The sequence below is a fragment of the Mixophyes fleayi genome, chromosome 2 (assembly GCF_038048845.1).
Source record: "Mixophyes fleayi isolate aMixFle1 chromosome 2, aMixFle1.hap1, whole genome shotgun sequence".
In the NCBI taxonomy this organism is placed as follows: Eukaryota; Metazoa; Chordata; class Amphibia; order Anura; family Limnodynastidae; genus Mixophyes; species Mixophyes fleayi.
This window is the reverse complement of record NC_134403.1, coordinates 85,566,886-85,592,768: the sequence shown is the minus strand read 5'-3', so window position 1 is coordinate 85,592,768 and position 25,883 is coordinate 85,566,886. Positions and strand designations below refer to the sequence as shown.

The 25,883-nt window shown below is 39.7% G+C and overlaps 1 protein-coding gene across 1 annotated transcript; it reads right to left on the bottom strand.

Moving 5' to 3' along the window:
• Positions 1-6,101: 6,101 nt before the first annotated feature.
• On the bottom strand, positions 6,102-23,799 carry PRIM1 (DNA primase subunit 1). The gene is made up of 13 exons (XM_075199453.1): positions 23,627-23,799; positions 20,914-21,071; positions 18,776-18,882; positions 17,498-17,571; positions 12,880-13,016; positions 11,281-11,339; positions 10,018-10,127; positions 9,792-9,880; positions 9,333-9,462; positions 9,085-9,154; positions 8,012-8,106; positions 6,932-7,030; positions 6,102-6,384 (listed from the first exon to the last, which is right to left on the bottom strand). Exons 1-13 carry the CDS (start codon positions 23,733-23,735, stop codon positions 6,365-6,367), a joined length of 1,257 nt encoding a protein of 418 aa, XP_075055554.1. The 5' UTR covers positions 23,736-23,799; the 3' UTR covers positions 6,102-6,364.
• Positions 23,800-25,883: the final 2,084 nt, after the last annotated feature.

Below are 25,883 nucleotides of genomic sequence, written 5' to 3'. Positions count from 1 at the left end.
CTGCCGCTTCTCACTGAATGTCGGGCATGATGACGTCACACCTGACATTCAGTGAGGGAGGAGGATGCTAGGTCCCGGCCGCCGCTGAATTGGTAAGTTGTTGTTTTTTTTTTGTCCCCTGGCCGCGGCACCCCTGGGAGCTGCGGCGCATACTTTTCCTGCCTATTCAAACTTACAATCTGGTATTCGGTGCTTGAAACACACAGGCAGACTGACTTGACTAAGATCATAAAGAGCCGGCACTAGAAGTCCAGTATATCCATTAGTTTGTTCATGTGTTGTGCTATTCCTTCTCCCATATGAGTAAAAAAAAAGAGGATTTATACTTCCGATAAATCGGTTTCTCTGATTCCATCTGGGGGACACTGCTAACCATGGAGTTGAGTAGGGTAGGGTAGGGAGGAGTCTGGCACCTAAACAGTTAACTTTTCTAGCTGCTGACAGACCATCCCCCCGCCAACTCCCAACAGAACTCAGTTTGATTAACAAAGCCCCAAGAGAATAGGCCAATCAACCAAGAACACCTAGAAGCAAGCAGAATGGAGGGAACGCAGTGTCCCCCAGATGGAATCAGAGAAACCAATTTATCGTAAGTATAAATCCTCTTTTCTCATCCATCTGGGGGACACTGCTAACCATGGGGACTTACTAAAGCAGTCCCTCTGATGGGTGGGACCGCTCTGATCCCCCAGCACGTAGAGTACTACGGCCAATTGAGGCGTCCAAGACGCCAGCCAATGGATTGGTAAAATCTTGTGAAAATATGGACAGAGGACCCGGTAAGTGCTCTGCATAACTGGTCCGCTGAGGTCCGATTCAGTGAAGCCCACGACGTGCCCACAGAACGGGTAGAAAGGGCAACAATACACTCTGGTAGTGGACGGTTAGTACAGACATAAGCTTGCTTTATAGTCAGAGCAAGCCACTTAGCAAGATTGTTTAGATGCTGATCATCCACGTCCAAAATAATCGAACAAGATAAATAAGGAACCTGTCCTACGAAGCCTTGCAGTTATTTTGACATCAATTCGTAGAGCCTTGACCACATCCAAAATTTCATGTTCCCTGTTCCAGATCCCTGAGGATCCTCTGTGAACACAGGAACCCTCATTTGCTGGTTTACATTAAAACCAGACACCACCCTAGAAAGAATGATGAATTGTCCCCTAGGACTGCTCTATCATCCTGAAAAAACAGATAAGGTTCACGACAAAGCCCCCTCAGCTCAGATACCCTTTGAGCTGCGGCAAATAGCAAGAAGGAAAACCACCTTCCAAGTAAAAACCGTAATTCTGCTGACTGTAACGGTATGTACTGAAGCTCCTGCAGCATATAAAAGGACTAAACAAAGAACCCAATATTCGCTGGTGGAACATAGGGAGGTTGTATATGAAGCACTCCCTGTAAGAAAGTCTTAACATCCAAACCATCTTGTATAAAAACAAGATAAAAGGACTCTGAACTGCAGGCCTTATTCCTACACCCTGTATGTATAAACGCCAAATGCGGCGATAATTTGAGCCGAACCGGCTTTCTAGCCTAGATAAGGGTATCAATAATCCTGGAAATAAACCCTCTGGATTTCCACAGAATGGCTTCAAAAGCCATGCCATTAAATTCAATTGGGCTAGAATCTGATGCAAGAAAGTCCCTGAATCAGCAGAAGTTTCCAAAGGGGTAACGGAATACCCAGGTCCAATGTCATAAGAAGCTCTGGACACCAGACTCTTCATGTCCAAGCTGGCGCCACGAGAATGACTGGCCGATCTCCTTGCTTGATTCTCCAAAGGACCATGGGAATCATTGATATAGGAGGAAACAGGTAACCTAACCTGAAGTCCCCTGGCATTGTGAACACATACACTGCCATTATCAGATCTCTTCTGGCCTTGCACTAAATCTTGTAACCTTCATGTTGTGACTCAACATCATCCGAGAGACTGTCTCGTCTCCAGAGATAACACCATCTGACGATCTAGCTTCAGATGGGACCACCCCTTGAAAACACAGAGAGTGGATCCTGACATAAGGGAGAGTCTCAAAAGATGCTACCATGTTTCCTCATACACAGAAGGACCTACGGCCTCCTACAGGACAGAATCCTGTTCATCCCCTCTTCCAGAGGATCTTGTCCTCTGGAAGAAAAATCCTGTGACAAACCATGTGCATAATTAGCCCCAGGAATAACCTCCTTTCAAAAGGTATCAACTGTGACTTCGGTGGTTCAGTCATATCACTCCTGAACCAGAACGGTAAATTGCAGTAACCAATAACCGTGCTGATGCAGCTTTATTAACCAATGTCCAGATAGGGTACTACCTGCACCCTTCTGGTATGAAGAAAAGCCACCATTACCGCCCTTATCTCTGGAAACACCCTTGGTGCTATAGGAGATTTAATTGCTTGATTTTCAATCCTGGCCTAAACGAGCCATCCTGCTCCTGGACCAAAAAGAGGTTGGAGTAAAACCCCAGCTTCTTCTGATCTTTGGGAACCTTTACAATAATTCTCTGTGAAAAGTAGAGTATATCCACAGTGGAGCATTGCCTGTCTTTTGAGTGGGAGACGGGGCAAAACTGGTTACCGAAAAAAAACCTGTGAGACGCTGGCCCCACCACATCCATCATGGAACCTCTTGTGACCCCTGATGACTGTCCACTGATCTCTGGACAGCAGCAGGCGTATCACCACCCACCCCTACCTCCAACAGAGGAGGGAGAGCATCATGCTGCCGGTGTATCCGGAAGCTGGGAGGAGGAACGCCCAGAAGAGGAGGATGAGGCTGATCTTCCCCAAAGATTGTCTCCTACCTCCAGAAGATCCTGATCTAACCGGCTGACCTTTGCCAGACATGCCCCCCAAAAGGGCTGTCTGAAGGAACCAAACCTCAGAATCCTAGATCTTGAAGTATTAACTCCACTAGCGTAAGGAAGGGATAATAATCTCTCAGATTCCACATACACATTCCATATCTTAACCATAATGTTCTTCTTGTCGCTACAATTGTAGCCGAAATAGAAGAAAAATGGATGCTGAATTCTGGTCTGCTTCATACACCTAACCCGTGTCTTCCTTCAGATGCATAGCCAAGGAAAACAGCTCCGTATCCTACAAAGCAGATGCCAAGTGGCCAGCCCATGCTTCCATCTACCTGGCAACCCAGGTCAATGAAAATGGTGGTCTAAAAAAAAAATTATTTTTTTTACATAGCAAACCCTGTCTGGATGTTTCCAAGAAGCCGCTGCAATCTCTCTCAACTCTGCCGAGTGAGGGAAAATGAATAGACTCTCTTGCAACCTCGTAAAAAAAAAAAAAAAAAAAAAAAAAAAAAAAAAAGAGACCAGTCCAGACCTAGTTCACAAATCCCAAGGTCTGATGTACTACCTAGAACCCTCCTATGATCCTACTAATGAGGAATCTCAGTCCTCTAACAATTCACCTTCTTGCTCAGAGGAACCCTCTGAGTCAGCCCATAGAACAGCAAATTTGCTGATCTATGTCTCTTATTTTTAGGTAAATGTTTCGGGTTCTTCAGTCACTAGTTTAACCAATATAAACCTGTCATTTCTGAATTCCTGGCCTACTATCACTGCAGACCCTCCAGGCTTCCCACAGGGGAAGATACCCGATGCGCTAGAGAAAGATTGTCCTACTACCGAGGGTAAAGGACTTGTTCTCTTTGTAGACATGCCTGAACTAACAAGGCTACCGTTTTCAGAGGCAGAAGGTCACACCTCAACCACCACTGGAACCTCCAATGGGTTAGATAATAGTTTGACCAGGGTACCAACCCCGTGTCCCAAAACAGTACCCACTCAGGAGGATTGCAACCTGAATGGAGCTGTCTTCACGTTGCGCCACAACTGACGCCGCAGCGCAATCAGTACAGAGCGCCCCTGTGTCCTAATGTTCACCCGCTATTTAGCATTACATTTGGAACAGGGAAAATACGTGGCACATTTTGCTTTACTTCTCTCAATTTTAGTAGAAAATAAACTACCACAGAGCAAAATACAGGTACATATACAGAAGGTATTTACACAGAAAACACTAATTCATCTATGAACAAGTCAAAAAGATACTATTTCTGTCAATGAGAGAGCAATAATTTCTTATAAATATTATGCTATTCCCCCCCAAAATGTGCTCAGAATCTTATACCTCCCTATCTCCTATAGAGAGTAAAAAATATACTTAGCCAAGGGAAGGCTGCAAGCAGCTGCAGACCTTGCAGATTGGCTGCAATCAGCACAGAGCATCCCTGATTCCCAATGCTCACCAGCTAATTTAGCATTACCTTTGGAACAGGGAAAACCACTTGGCACATGTTGCTTTACTTTTCTCACATTTTTAGTAGAAAATAAACTACCACACAGCAAAATACAGGTACATAAACAGAAGGTATTTACACAGAAAACACCAATTCATCTATGAACCAGTCAAAAGATAGTATTTCTGTTCATGAGAGAGCAATAATCTCTTATAAATATTATGCTCTTCTCTCAAAATGTGGTCAGAATCTATACTTCTCTATCAGTCGTATCCACTATATAGAGTATAAGATATAATTAGCCAAGGGAAGGCTGTCTGCTGCAGCAGATTTTCCAGAATGACTGCAATCAGCACAGAGCACCCGGGTTCCCAATGCTCACAAGCTAATTTAGCATTACATTTGGAACAGACCATATATTTGGCACATGTTGCTTTACTTTTATCAGCCCTCACAAGAGAAGCAAAATTAAAGTCACGTACAGACAGAATAAGCACAAACACACAAGATAATTTTCAGAAGGGAGAGCTATAATCTTTTTAACATTAAGCTCTACTTAGTATATGTGCCCACAATACTTATACTTCTCTATCCAGCATATAGAGAGAATAAATGATACTTAGCAGGGAGATGTCAGCAGCTGCACTTCCTCCGAATGGCTGCCGTGTCCTTTTCGCTTTGTATTTTGGCGCCAGAGGGAATCTCCACGTGCTCTCTCAGCAAGGGGAGGGGTGGCTTTCTTACACAGCTCCCCTCCGCATTTCTTGCCCAGAATATCAGCGATTTCCACTTCTACAGCAAGTGGAATCGTGTGATATCTGCTACTCTGTCCCCTGAAAAGCACAGCCATTACCCCAAGTTTCCCCTCCTCTTTTCACTGAGGAGGGGACTTGGTACACTCCACTCCTTGTCATGGCCCCGGGGAACGGCAGGAGTACCGGCGCTCTTTGCCTGTGGCAGCGCCTGACCCTGCTAGCAGTGTGAGAGCGGTCTGTTGTAGACCGCTTATCACACTGTGAGAAGTCTCACTGCTCCATGTGAAAAACTGTCAGTGGGAGCCGCGGCTCCCCTGCTGACAGCTGCTTCTCTGTTCACGAGTCTGCTCTGTATTACAGAGCCAGTCAACAGAAAAAAAAAACACCTCTATAAAGAAAAGAAAAAAGCCTAATTACAGTGAACCCAGTTCACTGTACAGCTCTTCAACTTCAGCCCATACTCCTTGGGCACCTACTTCAAACTGAGTTCTGTTGGGAGTTGGCGGGGGGGATGGTCTGTCAGCAGCTAGAAAAGTTAACTGTTTAGGTGCCAGACTCCTCCCTACCCTACTCAACCCCATGGTTAGCAGTGTCCCCCAGATGGATGAAAGCAATGGGTAATTTCACTTTGACCTTTACTTTTATTGAAATATAAACAGATAACATCCAAAACCTTATCTATCCCATTTTCTGATCTGTGTAACCCCCTCCCTCCCAGGCACTGGTGGGATCCATGATAAAATTGGGAAGAGAGCAGAATTCCAGGGCAGACCCTTGAACATACCCAGCAAAAGGGCACTGATGTTTAAACTCCCATTGCAATACATAGCCTTGACTTACAGGGTAGTGCACTACAGAAGCTTTTTTCTTTAATGGCAATTTTTTCCTTTTCTTGTGGTCATAATAACCGATTGACAGAATTATACTGATTTGTAGCAAAGTCTGACACAGTGAAGTGAATCTTCTGTTCTTCTGAAAAGATTACTTACTCTATATGAATTTGCAGACTTTACACATGTCGACACAGAAATATTACTAAATTAGAATACAATGTATTTGTTTCTATAACGACACAAAAGGTTTAATTTTTTATTTTACACATTTCAAGAAAAACTGGTCAAATAAGACTCCTTCTGAAAATGATCTCAAGGTCCTATAAATTCAAGATCTTGAGATCTTATAGTGAACAGCCTTTGAACCCTCAAAGAGTTTGAGTAAACTAGAGCATTGTCTTTTAAAAGATATGCAAATCCTTTGAGCAGACAAAATTTACGCCAGGCAGTATTCCTAGGTCAATGGCAATGATGGTGTGACAAGCAATGGATACCTTCAATGAACTTTAAAACTCTTTCTTTAGATCTAGAGTAGAAAAAACAATTTTAAGTTATTATAAATTTTGCAGTATTCAAATGAAAGTACAACTTCACCCAAAACTACTATTTAGTTAGACAAGATAAAAGAAAAATGTACTTATAACCACTGAGGGAGCAGAGTTAACAATTTGTGTAAGAGATCTACTGCTTGTGGAGGGTGTTCATCAAATTCCTAACCGTGTTGTCAAGTCACCACCCCAGAGCTTTCCATTGTGGGAACGGAATGCTTGGATGTTTAAAGCCATTGGGGGATATGCCAGAACGGAGGATCAGGAAGCAGAGGTAAGTATTTCTCATTTTATTTATTTTGCCAAACTAAACACAAGAAATTATTTTATTTTTTTTAAAATTGTGTTAATTTTAAGTAACTTTTACAGATAAACTATCAAGACTTCTTGGAAAAACAAAACAAAAAAACATAACTAATTCAGACATTACAATGAATACAAATAACTTGTACTGTGTATGCATACATAGTACAACTGAAGTTACTACTTCTACCTTTAAATTAAAATCACCCTATTTCCACTCACCACTTTTCAATAGCAGTTCTCCTTTTCGCGACTGGTCTAGTTTATCAAGAAACTGTTCAAATACCTTCACATAAGGAGCCAAGCTGGTTCTTCTATAATCTAAAACAGAAATATACACTGTGCAAATGTATAAAAGTCAAAAAATAGCATTTTAAGACTTCTTAACCTGCTGCACTATATATGCTCCTCTGCATTTAGCATTTCAATCTTGAAGCTTGTGTTTGATGTGTTTTCATAGAATCCAAAGTTTTCCCATTTCATGAACAGAAGAAAGAAAAGACGAGAGCAACAAGGAAATATAGTGGAAAAAGGCTTCTTAGACAGCACACATTTTAATAGTAGAATTTTCATGTTTGAAAAACTTTTATGAATCCCAACTCAGTCAGCCTCACCATCAGCAAGGGATACAAGCAGCACATAAAAGGCGCTTGGACATAATTAGCCAACATTCTCCCAAGGTTCTGCATGAAAATGTGCTAACATGTCTTGTGAGTTTCAGTGACTATCACCCCACCACACCCGGCTTTTTCCAATTAATGTTCATTTTCGTTCTCATTAGAAGAGAGGTCTACCCACAGGTTTTTTTTTTGTTTTGTTTTTTAGTGTTGGTTTTCTTTGTTTTACCATTTTCATTTTCTGTTCATAATTGCGATTTCCTATCCCTTACCTCCTACCTTTCTCATTCCTTCTTTACCCCTAATCAAATTATTGAGGTGTATGTTTTTTTTATTATTATTTCTGTTGTATTGTATACATTTTTCTATTGCCTATAAAAAATAAAAATGTTTGTGTTTTTGTTTAGTTTTTTTTTTAACAATATGCTAGCACTTCATTTTTATTTTGTTTGCTTTTTAAATATGGGGGGGGTATTAGTGATTTGTGGCAGCTGGGAGCCAACTTGCAGAGAGTGGACAGCCATTCTCATGCCATCCCTCTGTATTAAATTGTTCTGCATCAGGAACAAAAAAAAAATATCTATTCAAGCAATTACAATAACATTAGAACAAGAATGAAAATGGGAGCAAGTTTATCATTGGAGCCAATTTGGGTTTAATAATAATTTCAATAAATAGAAATTACCTCTCATTCTCCGTTTAATGTCAGGTTCTCCATCATTGGGGCTACCAAGATCCTCTTCTTTGGTGCTCACATTATCTAACTCGCTACAAATCATGCTAGAGGGAACAAGGATACAAATATTTTAAAGATATAAGTTTAACACACAATCAATAACGTTCAATGAAAACGCCTGAAAGAGTTAGGAATATAGCAATACTCTGCAATGTCCTACAGACATTGACCTTGTTTCTCAGGGAAAGGAAAGAAACAGAGTACAACATAGACCAGCTGTCCAGATCAGAATTAGGGAGTGTATGGGAACATTTGTTTCTTATCTCTAAGAAAGAAAAGTTTGCTACACATTAACAATTTAATAATGTGAAACTGACAAGATGTCCTTAAATAGAAGGACTATTTTATAACTGTATTCGAAAACTTTATTGCTAAACACTGAAATATGACAGACTTGCTACTGCAGACTGTTCTGCATGCAATTAAAAAAATAAATACACATGTGATCCCTGATCCATAACTGGTTTATATTTGTTGGTACTGTTACCTTGATTGCTCAACCAGGATAATATGTTTTTCTCTTATGTATTAGATTCCATAATTTATATTTTTGGACATATCCACATTCCCGCCCCCCCCATTTTTAAAATAATAATAATAATAATAATAATAATAATAATAATAATAATAATAATAATAATAAAAAAGGCTATACACATTAAGACAATGAATCTAAAATCCAATTTGACGTATGACAAAAACAAGAAACACGAACTACTAAAACACACTAAACATGTAAATAATTGGGGAGTGAGAAAGTGGTTTTGGTTCAAAGCGGTTGTGTAACAGAGGATCGTTGCAGTTTCTAAGGTGACTGTGACAAGTTTAAACTTGGGCCTCATTTTCCGCAAATTCTGAGCATGGCTTAAAAACCGCAGGCTACACTCTTATACAGACACTAAGAATAGGCACCAACTAAGCTTCCAAGATGGAGAATATTTGTTTTATTACATACTGCTCAGACATTACATAGATTTGTTTTTTTTTCAGTTTCATGTAGAAGTGTATTATTTGATGCCTACCTTATTGTTGGTACTGCAAATGGATCAAAATGGTCCAATTTTTTCAGATCTATTGGAACAGAAATTCGACCTGGAAGAAGATGGTTAAAAATGTCTTTCTTACGTTGCCCAAATGTTTGTGCCTTCATGCATTTGAACATTGAATTTCAACATTGAAATATAAACAAGAAAAAATTGACATGGCAGATTATTGATTTTAAGAATGAAAATACTGTGAGATATGCACATGTTGTATTGTGCACTTTTACCTGTTTTAGGGTGTACGCTGAAGGGGCTTTTTAGCAAGTGATTGACTCCTTTGCTGACATTCACATCTAAGCGGGGATAGCAGTACTGTAACATAATTTCCTTGGCTGCGAAATGGCCTTTCTTTAAATCCTATTAAATGCATACAAATAGATGAAACAAGGTTAAGTTACAGAGAAATGGTCTCAAAAGTTTGAAGTTAAATTTAACTAATCAGACAAAAATACAATCCTATTAATACTAAAGGTTAATTGCAATGTGCAGTAACTAACGCACACCATTCTTGAGGAAAAAAAGCTGGAAGACTGAACCGAGGATATATGGCCAAGATAATCAAGAAGCGAGTACAGTTAGCCACAATTACATGAAAATTGGCATTAGAAAGAGCGGACACTACATTCAGGCAATCTAATTTGAAGGGTTGGGACAATGTCCTTTGAGGATTACTAATGCTTACATACCGGGTCGAGTAAGCATTTCTTTAACTTCTCCCAGCGCTCAACAGAGGAACGTGTTTTCTTGAAATCTCGCTGCAGATTCTCTCGAACTGGTGATTAAGGTTGTCAAGGCATAAAACTATTCCTAATCTCAAAATGAATAAAACTGGCACACTTATTGACAAACAGACAACAGTCTATAGAAACAAGGTACCACTAATAAGTGAGTGATAGTCATGTAAAAGGATATCTCCAGGAACAAGCGCCAGCACTTTCTCCCAGCACTGCTTATTCTCCAGAATATCCTGATCCACCAAGGCATATTGCTCAAAGTATTTCTCTACCACAGCAATGGATTTTCTGTAAGAGAAGGAACCAGTGTTATTATTTGCATTTGTGATTGTGCTCGGCTTTCGCTACATCATTCCCAATCACTCCCATCACAGCGAGAAAACTTCTCATAAAGTCTGCAAGTCACAACTACCCACTGTGTGTCCTCACTCATTCTACATCCCACTGTCAAGATTGCAGCAACTCATGTATTAACCAGACATTAGCAATACAAAATGGCAAATGACAATCATGACTAATAAAGTTAATTTGTAGATTTGAATGTGTAGCTACATAAAACCTCTAGAACGAACATAGAGCAAATACCCAAATAAAGGAAAAAAAAAAAAATATGTAGAGAATTATGAAAAGTAGTAAGAACTAATAACATTCTCCCTCTTTATACCACTATATTTTATTTAATATGCATTGAAATGTATTAAGTCCTTTTCAGGTCACCCTCCTTATAACACCCCTGCTTTAAAAGCACTGTAACCTGTTATTTGGATCTAGTACAGTATAGTAAGTGAAATGATACAGTCTACAGTGCTTACAACCGTACTAATGACCTTTCTCATCTCCTCACCAACTGGAGCCCAGATCATTTCTATTGCTGAAATGGTAATCAATTAACACTGAAACAGTGTTTTATTGCTGCTTCGTTATATCAGTTGCACTTGCCATTCAGGACGGAAATGGGGCCTAGAAGATATCAATGAGAATATTATAGAGAAATCTTTCTCCAGATTGTATTGCTACCCTGAGCTCCACCTGCTGAATGCTAAATGCTACAGATATAGCATAGTGCTGTGCTATATAATTTTGCTTACCATTCAGGAGCTGGAATTTAAAAGCCATTGCAGACCCAAATGACACATTACTGCAGAAGGAGGCCACTTTTATACATCCACCCCTACTAGTGACCGTGGCCCTAAAGGCTCAGTGGTACCAGTTCTACATATCATAGAAAGTAACATGAAAAAGTATACTAGCTAGAAACATGGACCTCCCCCCACAAATAAATAAATGGCAATAAGAAGAGAGAGGCAAGGAACTGGTGTCCACTGATTTTTATAAAGAATGCATATGTTATGTGACAACAAAGCAAATGTATGTCAGTAAGATGGTTTTGATGCTGGATTTAATGCTGGCAGAAGCAAACCAGGTGATTGAGTAGACATACTTTATAAATGGATGAATGGTATCGGAGAGTTGTACTTTCTTTATGGTTTCCTCACCTCCCTAAAGGGGAGCAAAACAAGCAATCATCAGTTAAACAAGCAAAATATGATTAACAGGGTGCATTCCCTAATTTATTTATCATTTATTTAAATAGCACCAATCATATTACAAAGCCCTGTACACAGAATATGTAATCATTCACACCAGTTACTGCCCCATTGGAGCTTTACCTTTTCATTGCATAATTGTCCTAAAATAATCCTAATTTATAACATTAAAAGTATCCTTTCAGCTACTTCAAGGACTAAGCTTCTTTATAAAATAAAGTTGAGGGTTTGCAAAATATTCATAATGGAGATAAAAACAAAAAAAATAAATAAATCAGAAACAGGGGCTTAAGTGAACTTTCCAGTCTTCTGGTTAACCGCTTCATGCTCTGAGATGGATTACATTTCTATGACCAGGCCCATTTTCATGGCTGTGCCCTGCAATTTCACGAAGAACTACTTTTTGAGATAAATAGATTACATATTTCTATCATGTTTAACTACTCAGAGAAGACAGGTGGGGGGAAACAAAAAACAAAAACACCCACTCGACATGTTTCAGTAATTTGAACCCATTGTTACTTTTTGGAACGTAAATCTAGTTCTCTTGAGTCCGTTATAGGGACATGGTTTATCTTTTTTCTTAAGTTTTTCCTCTCCAGAAGAAAACTTTAAAGGGAGTCAATCAGGAACTCCAGATTGGGCACTTTCAATATTTCCCCACTATTTTTATTAAAGTAGCACCCATATAGAATGCTCGCTCTTTAAATAGCTAGTTTTAAAGTACCTTTTAAGAAGGCATCTGTTATTGTCCTTAGCTACCACACCCACCCAACAAAATGTCTATTTTGTACAGCTCTCTGTTGGCAAACCAAAAAATACTGCCAGATACACAAACACAGGCCCACAGTATATCAAGTGGTGGCGAATGGGATAAGGAATAAAAAGTGTGTCAGGGCAGAGAGCTCAGAGGTGCTTTCCAAAGCCTCTCTGCTTTGGAAAGCACCTCATGTGGCGGTGGTTGCCAGGGTAGTCCAGACTCATAAATTATTAACATCCTGAATAAAAATAAGCAAGGTAAAATGGTAGATTCCAAAAGTCTTTATATAAATTTTCACAGTGATTTATGTCAAAAGAAAAAATTCAATAAAAATACCAAGAGTAAAAAAAAAAACCCACCAAACAAACACACCTAATTTTTTGCCACTTTAATAATAGAACTAATGCAAATTGGATTTAGCTATTGCCTACAAACCTGAAAGAAATCCCTAGGGATGGTATATGCTGATGTCACTGGTATTTCATGTTACAATGTGTAAATATCAAACCAAACCAATCCGTTACAGGCATCATTGTTGGTCCAAAAGGCTGCAAGCCACAGTCAGGAGATGGAAGTGTACGCAAGACTGCGATTAATTCATCTTCATAAAGACTTTTCTAAATGTAATTTTGTGTACATGGAAAGCCCCTCTACTCAAACATCACATCCCACAGTTCCCAGTACAAACATTCTAATGATTTTTACTCAACAAAAAAAACATTATATACCGTACCTTCACTAGACTTAAATATTCAGCCACAGCTGATCTTTCAGCTTGAGAGAGTTTTCTAGCAGACTCATCACACACCCAGCAGTGGACTCCTCTCCTGCCTGAGTAAACCCAAAACCGATACCGAAAACCAAAGTCCTCTATAAAGATAAAAATGATGACAAAATGTAAATTGTTACTTTATGGCAGTAAGTATAGCTAAAAAAATATATTCTAAAGCAAGGATATTTACAGTTGGCTCAAGTTATTGTTCATGTATAATTCTCAATCATTTTCCATTACTAGGTTTCCGTCGTATAATGAATATGGAAGTTACAGAACAGTTACGAAGTTGAAAGAGGCAGGATGCAATAACTTACAGAGAGACTAAACATTAGATTCTGTTAATGTATTGTAATTTTTCTTGTTAATAAATCAACATAAGTCTTAAAAAATAAATAAATTGCATTTATTTCTGTAACATTTTGCACATAACCTAAATATAGAACCATACCAATCGAACTAATCATAAAATAAAATTTACACACTTAGGAGGTATAGAAAATGTAGATATTCTGAAACAGTTACAAATATATGATTAAATGCAATGAAACTACATTTATTTCAGAATTTGTCCATGGATTTACATGACCAGCAATTACATTCTTATAACTATTCATGTTTGCAATTAATGATAATACTGTTATGGATTTTTGTGAACAGAAAAATAATTATCATGTGTTACAATGGTAAACAATGGGTATATCCTCCAGCCTCCTGGAGGATGGACACAAAGGGCACAAGGACAGGTCAAACTCCCAGGTAAAAATGCCAGGAATCCAGTTTGTCCTTAGGATATGTACACAAGCCCAGCACAGGCCATGTAATTTGTATTTCTTTTTTATTACCCTGTGCATATTACCTTCTCTTCCACTGACATATGCAACTTGTCCCTACTGTACTTTCAGACTGCACAATGGGTTGTGCACAATACCATGGGGTTACCTCCTATTAAGAGAATCACCCCTGATGAGTAAAGTCCTGGAAGTGTGCCCCCCCCAGCAATGAATAGGCAAGTGTATTCCACCTGGCAGGTGATGGAACAGCTGAAACATTTGCACACATCCCTGGAGATGTGAGTGTATGCCAGATCTGCTCCACGGTTCACCTCAGACAGAGTACACAGGAGCAAGTAAAAGAGAAGCTAATGCAGAAAGATGATCCCCAGTCGTTCCCCTCACCATGTCTCTTGGCAGTGTGCAAGGCCAACATTTGTCTCTCCCTTGGCAGGTAGCGGAGGGGACATTAAGCATCACTTCCACCACCTTAACGCTGCTTTGACGAGGAAGGGACCCTGTGCTTCTCAAGCTTTAAGGCTAGATGACTAACTTGGCCCCATTATCATGTGCTCCTACCACTATGACTCCCCACGCAAGCCGCAACCACAAACTTCTGCTGTGCGTTAGGCTAAACAACTGCCAAGGGATAGGTGTAGGATCTGCCACCCCTAATAGGACAGGTGTCTCTCCCCAGCACAACTCTGGATTTGTGTTTGATGCAGAAATTTATATATATATATGAGTTAACACCAGAATGCTGCAGTGCACACACAAAAACCATAACCTCACACAATTACTTTGCTCCAGTCTGGCCTGAGAGAGATCAGAGATCTGACTGCATGATACAAAGCATCTGTGACATCCTCCTTATTTAGCATCACAAGACTAAGCTTCCCTACGGGCATAACAAGCTGCTCTGCCAAACGTACTAAATCCCCATTCTGTGTGGCCTGCTGCCAGCTCTGATTCCTTCAACTGGCCCCAGTAAGGCTGAACCAACCTTGACAACAGACCTGGCAAAATATCTGGACAGCCTTTCAAAGCTGTCTGCACTGCTCACCAGAGTGTTCGATCACCTGTTGGCAGAGCTCCCTTGGACCCTTGTTCTATTGCTCCCGCTTTTAGTTGTCCCATAAGAGACAACGTTCCTCCCCTACGTAAAGCTTATACCAATGCAAAGGAGGAACTACTACTACCACCTCCATCTGGTCCAGAAGCACCTTTCTTTCCCAAAATGAGACAAAGGATAACCAAACCCATGATTCTATTGCATTTTGCTCCTCTTACAAGTAGTTTAACAGCCAGAGCGGTGTCTGCTATTTACAGACACAAGACTTCTAGGCTGTGGTGTAGTTCTAGACTCCTTAACCATTTAGCATCCTTGATTGCTGGTCTATACGTTCCTAAAGATAAGCATCCTGGATGAAAGGCTGCTATCCTATGTCCTCCATCATCGACTTGAAGGGTTATATGGTGTGGGTTAAGAGGGACAACAATTCCACCCTGTCAAACATCAACCACCAAGGGAACCTGAAAAGGAGCAGAAAGGTGATGGTTGAGGCAGCTAGTATTCTGGCTGACTGGCAGTTTACACCCAAGGCAACACGGCCTTCCACATTCTAGAAGTGTAACCCGTTCTCTCTTATTTAAGTTGTGAACAGTTAGATGCCGACCATTGGCTTTTTCATTCAGATGTCTTTCCAGCTCACTTCCATTACGATGAAGGTATTGTCTTCTTACTCCCACTTAAATTAGGATGTTGTGCTTGCTTTCTTTTGATTCTCTCCCTCTCACCCCCAATAAGCGGACTTTTAATCCTTGAATGTGCTGCATACTTTATGAAACTTAGGTCCAGACTCCCTCATAAGTTTCAACTTTTTGTACTTTCTTCTTGACCCCATAGAGCAGGTCTGGCCAACCTGTGGCTCTCCAGCTGTTGTGAAACTACAAATCCCAGCATGCCTGGCTGGCTATCTACTGGCAAAGCATGCTGGGATGTGTAGTTTCAAAGCACCTGGAGAGCCACAGGTTGGCCAGGCTTGCCATAGAGGCAGAGCAGCTCCTAAGCTATATCTGGAGACATCAGCTTATTGTATAAGGAATATTCTCTTCTCAATAAAGGCCCACCCAGCCCAGGCAATAAGCACATCCTGGGCTTTCCATATCCAAGCCTCTGCAAAACTGTGCATCATGGTAACATGGTGCTCCACATACACCTTCAGGAAGTTTTATGAGATTCTTTCGGTGGCATCAGCAAACACCAGCTTTTGGCACACGGTGCTGCAGGCTTCTAGAGAATCTTGTATTAGTTATATTTACCTCTTTATCCAATTAATTACTTTTTTCAGGTAGCCTTTGACATAAACGATCTTTCTAATACCAAGGCCAGCAGGAGGATCAGTGTGTCATTCTTCCTTAGTGCCCAATCTCCTGGAGGCAGGGTTTATACACATAGGCATGTGTACATGAGAAAGGACTTTAATGGAATAAAAATCATATTTTTCCTCACACGGTCGAAGAGAGCTACCATTGCCACAGGTAAAATGAAATAGCAGGTTAAAAAGATAGTTATCACGTAATGGTAGGCTGTTTGGCTGTGCACGGCAGATTACTTTCCAAGACAGCATCATCATGGGGCAGTTCAACAGTTTAGATACAAAACATTGATTTGATAGGAATTTTTCACTATGACTCAAAAGAAAACTATTAGTTTTTTTAATCTTGTCCAAAGGCCATCTAAAGCTGGACACACATTACAATCCAAGCATACAGTTGTTAATACAATTATCAAAGAATTGACGAGTGTAAGTGTATTGGACAGACTTTAAATCACATGTATATAACCACATTGGTAGACAATGCAATTGCTTTTGGTGGATAATGTTATCTGAGAATCAGACTAAAGCATGTGAATTATAGTTGTACGATTGAAGTCTAACGATCCTACAACTGTCCTACATTGCACATACACAGCAAATGTCTAGATATATAAACAATTGGTGTTCATTTGTAAAACTGATCATACAAAATGCATGTTTCCTTTATTGTGCATGAGTTTATCTTACTAGACATCTGGAGAAGTGAAACAAAAGACACAGAATACAAAACGGACACCTACACTACCCATATGATAGTAAAGGAATTTTAAAACTATTGTGAGCACTGCTTTTTTATGATGCAGCTGTCCCCTAAAATCACTTACAAACAGCTAGAGGAGCACGTGTCTGAAAAACAGAAGTTCAGATGCTTTGCCGATATGGACAGGTGGCTCTTGGTTGGGTGGTTACGACACCCATCCAATTTCAAGATGCTCCTCTCATATCACGTCTTTTTAACCAGTAAGCCCCATTCCAATATTTTTCATCAGGCATCTCTGAAGTCGTACAACACAAGCCAGTTTGGGTGGAAAGCTCCATAGCAAAGATATCAGGAGTGCTATGGTAATATGGGGTAAGGTAGATTGTAAAACCGCTCTACTCCAAGTTGTAAAACTCTTTCCATATAATCAAAAATATATTATGTGTGTGTGTTTTTAATTATAATGCATCAGTATTCTGGTCAGTGGTTCCCATGTCATGCAATATTTCTGGCTAGCCTCAATTTGCATCATAATGGGGTTGCCGACACAAAAGGCTGTATAAAGTCACATAAAAATATCTACCTGTATTTTAAAACAAATTATTTAGTAAATAGGAAATTAAACCCTTCCCCTGACTACACATTTCAGAGCCTTTGTAATATAACTTATCAGATATTTCACATCATATAACATGGTAAATAAAATAAGGTCACAAATTGCCTACCAGTCAGAGCTCTATCCAGGATTCGAATGGCGATGGTCATCAAAGTCCAGCACTTACTGCATATATCTGCAGAACTGGAACACCAGATTTACTCAGCTATTGATCATAATATACAAGAATCAGAGAAGCTATTTTTTTTAAACCATATAATAGTGCATTGTACAACAGCAGGATTGTTGAAGGTTGCCCATCCCTGCTCTAAAGGATCAGCAGATATCTATTTGGAATTATATGTTTTTTTTACCACTTTCAAAATACTTGGGAGACATTCTAATTTGACTTTGGGCATTATATATACACACTACAACAAGCCAGCATGTGCAAATAAATATAATGGGACTGAGCAAGTCAAAAGATCTCAATCTCCGTACAAAGTAGAAAGTGCACTAAGTATGTGCAATACACAACAGTGGTGCCAGCTGGTTTATTTGAAAGTGAGATGAGATTAGAAGGAGCGAAATGCATCAGAAACATCAGTTGATGGATAACAGGGGAAAAAACATCCACATATGAATCAGTCCATTGTTTTCTTTTAAATATTTTCTATAGTTCCCCACTGCAGGGCAGCACGGTGGCGTAGTGGTTAGCACCTCTGCCTTACAGCACTGGGGTCATGAGTTCAATTCCCGACCATGGCTTTATCTGCGAGGAGTTTGTATATTCTCCCCGTGCTTGCGTGGGTTTCCTCCGGGTGCTCTGGTTCCCTCCCACACTCCAAAAAACATACTGGTAGGTTAATTGGCTGCGAACAAAATTGACCCTAGTCTGTCTGTGTGTCTGTGTGTTTGTTAGGGAATTTAGACTGTAAGCCCCAATGGGGCAGGGACTGATGTGAATGAGTTATCTGTACAGCGCTGCGGAATTAGTGGAGCTATATAAATAAATCGTGATGATGACTCAATAAAATTGTTGTATTTTATTTATCTCATTACTACAAGTTGTTTTGCTAAAAAACAAACAAAAAAAAATAATACATGTTGAATTTATGTTCCGTGTCCAGAATAAGGAATTCATATCTTACAACAGGTCTTGAACATGACAAAAAAGGGAGAATGGAACCAGTTTTACAACACATTAAATACCAACTTTGCATTTTTGCCATGCCGGACTTGGCAATATTGACTGTAGTTTGCTTTCAATAAAATTTCATTACTTAAAGCGACACATGACAGTTATTGGGGGGAGGGGTCTACATACATGATTCTAACAAAACTTTAGACATGACACAGCACAACCATAATTTTATTTTGCTAAAAAAAGAAGAAAATATAAATTTACCTGCAGCATCTCCGAACATCGTCATAGTCGGTCATATCTATATCAAACACCAGCTCTTTCTCTTGTGCTTGAAATGTGCCAGATTTCACAGAGTTGTGTAGGTTAGGCTATGGATAAGATGTACATTATAAACAGATCATTTACATGTCCCATTTTCCAACACCACTCTCAAAAAAATAGTCACTGTTGCCCAACAGACAGCCTTCAGTACTACAAATGGCCCAGGACATCAGCAAAAGAGCTTGTTAGGATTCTCTGTTCTCCACAGGTCAGAGATAATGGAAAGGCGATCATGCCGACATTGCCATCAGACACAGCATGAACTTTTCCTGTAGTACGGCACTGCCAATTAATGAGTCTCCTGCTCATCTTTACAGATTGGTGCAGAGGCTGGTGGAGGAGAGAGAAGAAGAATCACGGTATAGGCTCTGCCGTGCTTCCCGTGTCACTGTATGCCAGGCTGAAATATTTCACTAAACTGAGCAAGAGATATTTCTGGCAACTAAAAGCAGATGAAATACACATACAATAAATACAATGGAGCAGTACCCAGGCACTAACTCACTAATGGTGAGGACAGAAAAGTGGGGCTACCTTGTCAAGTGGTTGGTAAAATAAATTTCAAACCTAAACTGTTATTTCTAAAATCATCCTTCCTTCTAATCGCTGACCAAATGAAAAAGCCTGGATGATCCTAACTGATAATTCCATTACCATGAATCATCAATGGCAGCATCAACCATGAAATTGTCCGCTAACTGCAGATAAAAGGCAGGAAGCAGAAGATAAACCCCCCTCTTCCACACTCCCAATAATACAGCAAAATACAAATAAACAGTTGAGTACAATTGGATAACTTGAAAAGGCTGTTTTAAATGTATGGGGTGGGGCAGATAACACTATGGTTGTAGTCATGGAGGATTCATACATATCACCCCATGACACCACATAATTCAATTTATGAACGGCCCATCTAGCTGTAATATCCTGAAAGATCCTTTGATTTAAAAGACTATAACCCTATGGCTGTTTGTCCAGTGGCCGGGGACGTCCACTAGGATGATTAGCCTTCCTTTCAAATGATCATCTAAAAGGGACAAAACATATTCCCCATCTGTCGATTTACATATAATACTGTTGCAACCTTGACCGACAATGCTTATATTTCTATTGAAAACTCAATATACAGATTCTTTCAGTGTCTAAAGCATGCTGCTAGAAACTCTTCAAAGGATAAAGTTTCCCATGGGTAGCATTTGACAGGCCCTGTAGGTAATAATCTTTTATGTATCACCCTCATCTTATACTGGTACTGCTAACCTTACAAACTTTGCCATTGTAATTCTGCTTTGCTTTTTAACCTACAGAATGAATTTGTAAATCTTAGGTTTAAAATGGTCCAGCTAAGTACCTCTTTTCTCCCCTTTACAGCAAAACTATCGCAAAGTATAATGAAACTGGTCGAAGATTTGTATGCTTAACATGAGCTACCCATATATCTACACATTTTATTCTAGACCAGAGCAAAATAGTAAAAAACAACAACAAAATAAAACAAAAAACAAAACATTTTCAAGCGTATAGTTTATTATGAAAACCTATATACAGAATTCTGCTTTTTGCCGTTTTGGAAAGGTAGACTGATTACAAAAGCAAGAACTACAAAGGGGCAGAATAAATTTGGCATGAGGTGCCATAGAACATCATCCGATGTTCAGATGCTCATATTATGGTATGAAATCTCTGCCCATATGCCTGCACACCTCTGCGACTTGAAGAAAAAGGAGCAGATTTGTGCTAAAACGCTGACGGGATATGTCTCTTCAGATTGTTCCGGAGACGCTTGGCGTCACCTGGTGCCGAAGTAAATCTGCCCCAAAGTATTTATTGGTGGTATTTAGAAAAACAAGACAAACCCACAACTTTTTGGGCTATTTTGAGTAGAATTTCTGTTGTGACAGGATGTATAATTAGACTAATGGTATTTTCTGAAAATTAAAAGACTACTAAAAAAACCAAAAACAAAGGTATAATTTGCGTGGGTACTGCATAAACAAATGCAAATGACCGATATTGATGTTGGAATGTTACCAAAAAGAGCAAATATAGGCTCATCACAGGAGTGAGAAAACAATTACCTTGTGGGAATATACTGCTCCTATATCTATTTTGTACGGGTTCATTTTCTGAATCTCTTTCTCCAGCTCGCTCTGGTTGTTGAATGACTGATATCGCACATATATGTCATCCTTCAAGGTGAAACTAAACTCCCGATGCTGAAAGTAATTTTTCACAACTGAAAGAACAAAGAAGTATTTGTTTTATTTTACAAAAATATATTTCCTAATCATCCACAAATAATGTATTTTATGTTCTACTGTCTGCCCTGAACCTGGATTACAGAAAGGATTTCAGCTATGTCACTATACAATGAAGTAGCAAGTAAACCATAAAAAAATTAAAGTGCCAACCATCCAGCCGATACTGCCAAAGCTTTCATGTATGTAAACAGGTTAGTTATTCTTCACCTTCTATACTCAGAAATGTATGACTGAACATAGTTATGTGAGAAAACCTAAAGGATAAAGCCACTGAAAAATAAAAATCTCAATAAAATTCAAATTCTCATGCCTACCCAAAATTGATGTGTTCTCAGTCCACTTTGTCAACTTGCTTGTCTGATTCAAACAGGCAAAAATGGGTGTTAATGCCCCTCCCCATAGGCAAACAGAGGAAGGCCTCCCTAGTGCCTGGAAACCCCCCTCCAAGCGTGAGGCACTGTATAATTGAGGTGGCTGGACACTGCCCCAGCTTCACAAGGTTCTGCTAGAAAAGAGAGCTGCATGCACCTAACAGTAGTGCACGCAGCATTGCCCATGTATATTATGGGGATAGGGAGAGTTGGAGAGCAGCCAAGCACTCTCTAAAATTATAGCCATGCATGCTGGTCACGCCCACTGGCAGCATGATGTGGAAACCCCCCTCTGCAAATAGTACGTTTGCCCCTGCTCCCCAATGTTGGCCTCAGATGGATGAAGGCATTGCAGATGCCAAAAATGTGGCTTTAACTACAGCGTGTGGTGATATTTTATCTATGCAGTCCCTCCTACCAGCTGCAAAGTTTGCCCTGCGGCTCTTCTTGCAATTCAATTTCGAAATATATGAGGCATGTAATCTGTTCAAAATGCAAAAACAAATATTGTACAGCAGATTACATCTTTTCTACTTTAACATTTTGAGTTTAATTATTCTTTAAATGTGACCAATATTAAACATGATGTATAAACCAGTTTATGCAACAGTAGATCTGTAATCTGTTAAAGTTTTAACAACATCACTTGCACACAGGCCACATTCAAACATGTAACCTGAATTTAGCAATGTGCCAGACAAATTCTACATACCTATAAACCATGTTTACATGGAGACTGCAAGCAATCTATAAAACGTAAAGATCAAAACCAGTAGGTACAAATTTAAATTCAAACATAATGTACATTTTGCATTGTGAAGATATATAGGAAACTGATGTCACCAGTCTAGCATAAGACTAAAAGTTTTCACACACGGTCTGAGCGCTGAATGACAGGATCATTGTTAAATTTTTGAACGTAGACACAGAGGCCTGTAGTGGTATTCTTCCAACCGAATTTTCACTCATTGTTGTTAATGTTCTCTTTAATTTAGATAAGATAATTATTGACATCATCTTATAGATTGTAAGCTTGCGAGCAGGGTTCTCTTACCTGTCTGTATGTATTACCCAGTATTGTCTTATTAATGTTTGTTCTCAATTGTAAAGCGCTACGGAATTTGCTGGCGCTATATAAATAAATGTTGATGATGATGATGTTTGTTTTGGAGCCATACATGCTACCGTATTTCCCCATGTATAAGACGCACCTTTTTCCCCAAAATTTTGGGTCTAATAACTGGGTGCGTCTTATACAGGGGTAGTAGCAATTACCCTGTCAGATGACTCCTCTGTCCGGTAAAGTCTTCTCTCCGTCTGATCCTGATGCTGGAAACCCGATTAAGGTCCTCTCTGCGATGTCTGAATGTCCTTTCAGGATCAGACAGAGAGAAGATAGAAGACTTTACCAGACAGAGGAATCATCTGACAGGGTAAGTCAGAATTCACTATAGCGTAGTCTCTCCACTGTATAAGCTGGAAAATTGAGGATAATGTTTATCCTCAATTTTTTCACATGATTTATATAGGTGCGTCTTATACAGTGGAGCGTCCTGTACATGGGGAAATACGGTATATACCTATGTATGCACACAAGAGATGTTGATGTAAATGGAGATATCCTTGTGCATATACAATACTGTATAACATAATGTAGAGTACGATTGCATAGACACAAGATGGAATAAATATCAATGTACACACAATTCATAATACAGAAAGAGCTAGCAAGGATATATCAGGGTGTACTCATGAGATGCAGAATAGTCTAATGTATACACACATACATGCATGAGCCAGGAAGTAGAATCTATAGTGGGTATATATGTATGCTAAAATAAGATGCAACATAATTTGCAATGAAAAAAAATCTATATATACACATACACACAGTACACTGATTTAGTATACACAGAGGAGATGGGTTACAGAGTGATCTGTAATGGAGAGATCAACATATGCACGTTAGATGGGATGTGGAATGAGTAGTCATGTGAAGATCAATAACACACACACTGAATGGTAATGAATATATCTGTTATCACATATATTATATAGGTTATATGATATGTCATTAGGATACCAGTGAACAGAATGGTACGGAAGCAGGTATGATAGGGATGTGAATCTGCTGCAGTGTTATATTGATGTCTCCTCACCTCCCCCGTAGTTCAGCCATCTGTAGTATTGATAGAAAGGGAAGAGCCTTCTGTAATACAGAGGAAGCAGGTCCGGCAGGCTGGCGGGGTCGTACTGTGACAAGTCCATGGTGTAACATAAAGCGACCACCAAGACTGACTGCAGCACAAACTACGCGGGAAAAAATAAGCCCCTCCCCCTTACACAAATCTATATGATTTCCGGTTTCCTCCAAAAGCATGCCGGGAGTTGTAGTTATACCAGACATATGTGTGGATAGGGAGGCGGGTTACATGGTAGCGGCACATGGTGTGGTGACCTGTGGTTTATTACGGTGTGTAATGTGAGCTAGGAGACTTGAGGCTCTGATGACGATTGCTGTTTTGTTTATTGGACAAAAATGACAGAAATACTGCCATGTAAATTTACACTTAAATTGCAAGGAAGAGAGATCTAACAAGCTAGAGTGAATGTTACACCTTTTACTCTTTAACACGGAGCCACCATTAGAGGGAGCGGTAGGATCACAGGTGTCTGCACTGCCTACTATTTATGAAGTAAGAAGCAAAGGGGAAAATACATTCGCTGCTGCACCACATAATGTGGTCAGTGCAGGGGGCTGGTGGCCTCCACCTCTCTCTCACCGTCTCGGTCCTATAGTGAGCAGTGGTGGACTGGGTCTAAAAATGTTGGTTGCCAGGAAACAAAGGGGGCCCACCCACAACTATAAGGGTATCATTTAATTTTTATAAGAAATAAATACAATTTTCAAAAAATTATGTAAGTGGAAAAAGGGTACAATTAACTTTTTTGTGAAATGTATATTTTTTAGTAATTACAGTGTACATGCATTGTATATATTACTGGCAGTATACAGATACTAAATGTAAATAGAGATAGTTATAATTTATTTCTATTTTTTTTAATTAAATGGATATTTTTAAATAGTTTGCATTGAACATTTTACACCTTAACAAGTCAGTGGCGGATCTACCCTAGCAGCAGTGACGGCTCACTATACTAATGTTCCTGACTGGCAGAGAATCCTGTTCGGCCCGCGCTGATGGTGTTTTAACACAATCAGCACGGCCGAGATGCATTATCTGCTTACCTGTCAGCGGCCGGGAACATCAGTATAGTAAGCTGCCGCTGGAAGCCCCATGCTTCTATTAAGAAAAAAGGGGGAGGGGCACAAATCGCCCCCCTAAAAAAGATTCTAGGTCGCCTCTGTAACTGGGAAGTTCAAAAGCATATTTCATGCAATCCATGATATTAAGAGCAATTGTTTGAATTCATTAGATGATTGTGCAAATCTGTCAATAATTGCTTCTGCATCCAAGTCATCTAACATGTATGATTCCAAGTTCTCCGGCTCAGACAGTGAATTTTTTAGTCTTGTCTTTATGATCTTTAGCTTTGAAAATGTCCTCTTACATTGGACTTGAGTAACTGATAGTGTGCAGATCACTTTATAAAGGTCATCATATATCATACTTGCCAACTCCCGGAAACTTGTTTCCGGAAGAGGGGGCGTGACTGCGGGGCGGGGCCAATTTCGTCATTTTGGTCCCGCCCCCCCCGCGAAAAACTTACTTTTTACGTCTTACTAATTTACGTTGCGGGGCCAAAATGACGTGATTGGCCTCGCCGCGCCCTCCAAAATAGCGTGAATCAAATGACGAAATCCAAGATGCGGGAGAAATGCCAGCTTGCCCGGAGACTGACCCGAATTTCGGGAGTCTCCAGGACTTTCCGGGAGAGTTGGCAAGTATGTTTTATATATATATATATATATATATATATATATATGCTTTGTCATAAAATCTATTGGATGCCAGAATTTTAAGTACACACGATGAGCAAGTGCTACAAATTTTACACTTGTTGCAACTGGAATCTATACCCTCTCCATCATTAAACAATAGCTTTAATACATCAAATTTCAAAACCAAAGAAAACAATTCCAATATTACTTGATCTTTGCTAATTTGTGGGGACAGCTTACTAATACCTTCCAATGCCTCATCTTCAAGGTCCTTCTTTGTAATAGTTTAAAACTTTGCTGGGTCCAAGCAGGATAAATCTTTATATAACTTTTTATGTTGTACAAAGCGTGAATCTATTGACTGAACAATGTGGTCCATTATTAGGTTAAGCACATTTACTCAAAAATCAACTAGAGAATCTGAGGAATTTTCTTCATCCTCTATAACGGCGGTTCCCAAACTGTGCGCCGCGGCTCCCAGGGGTGCCGCGGCGCTATCACTGGGGTGCCGT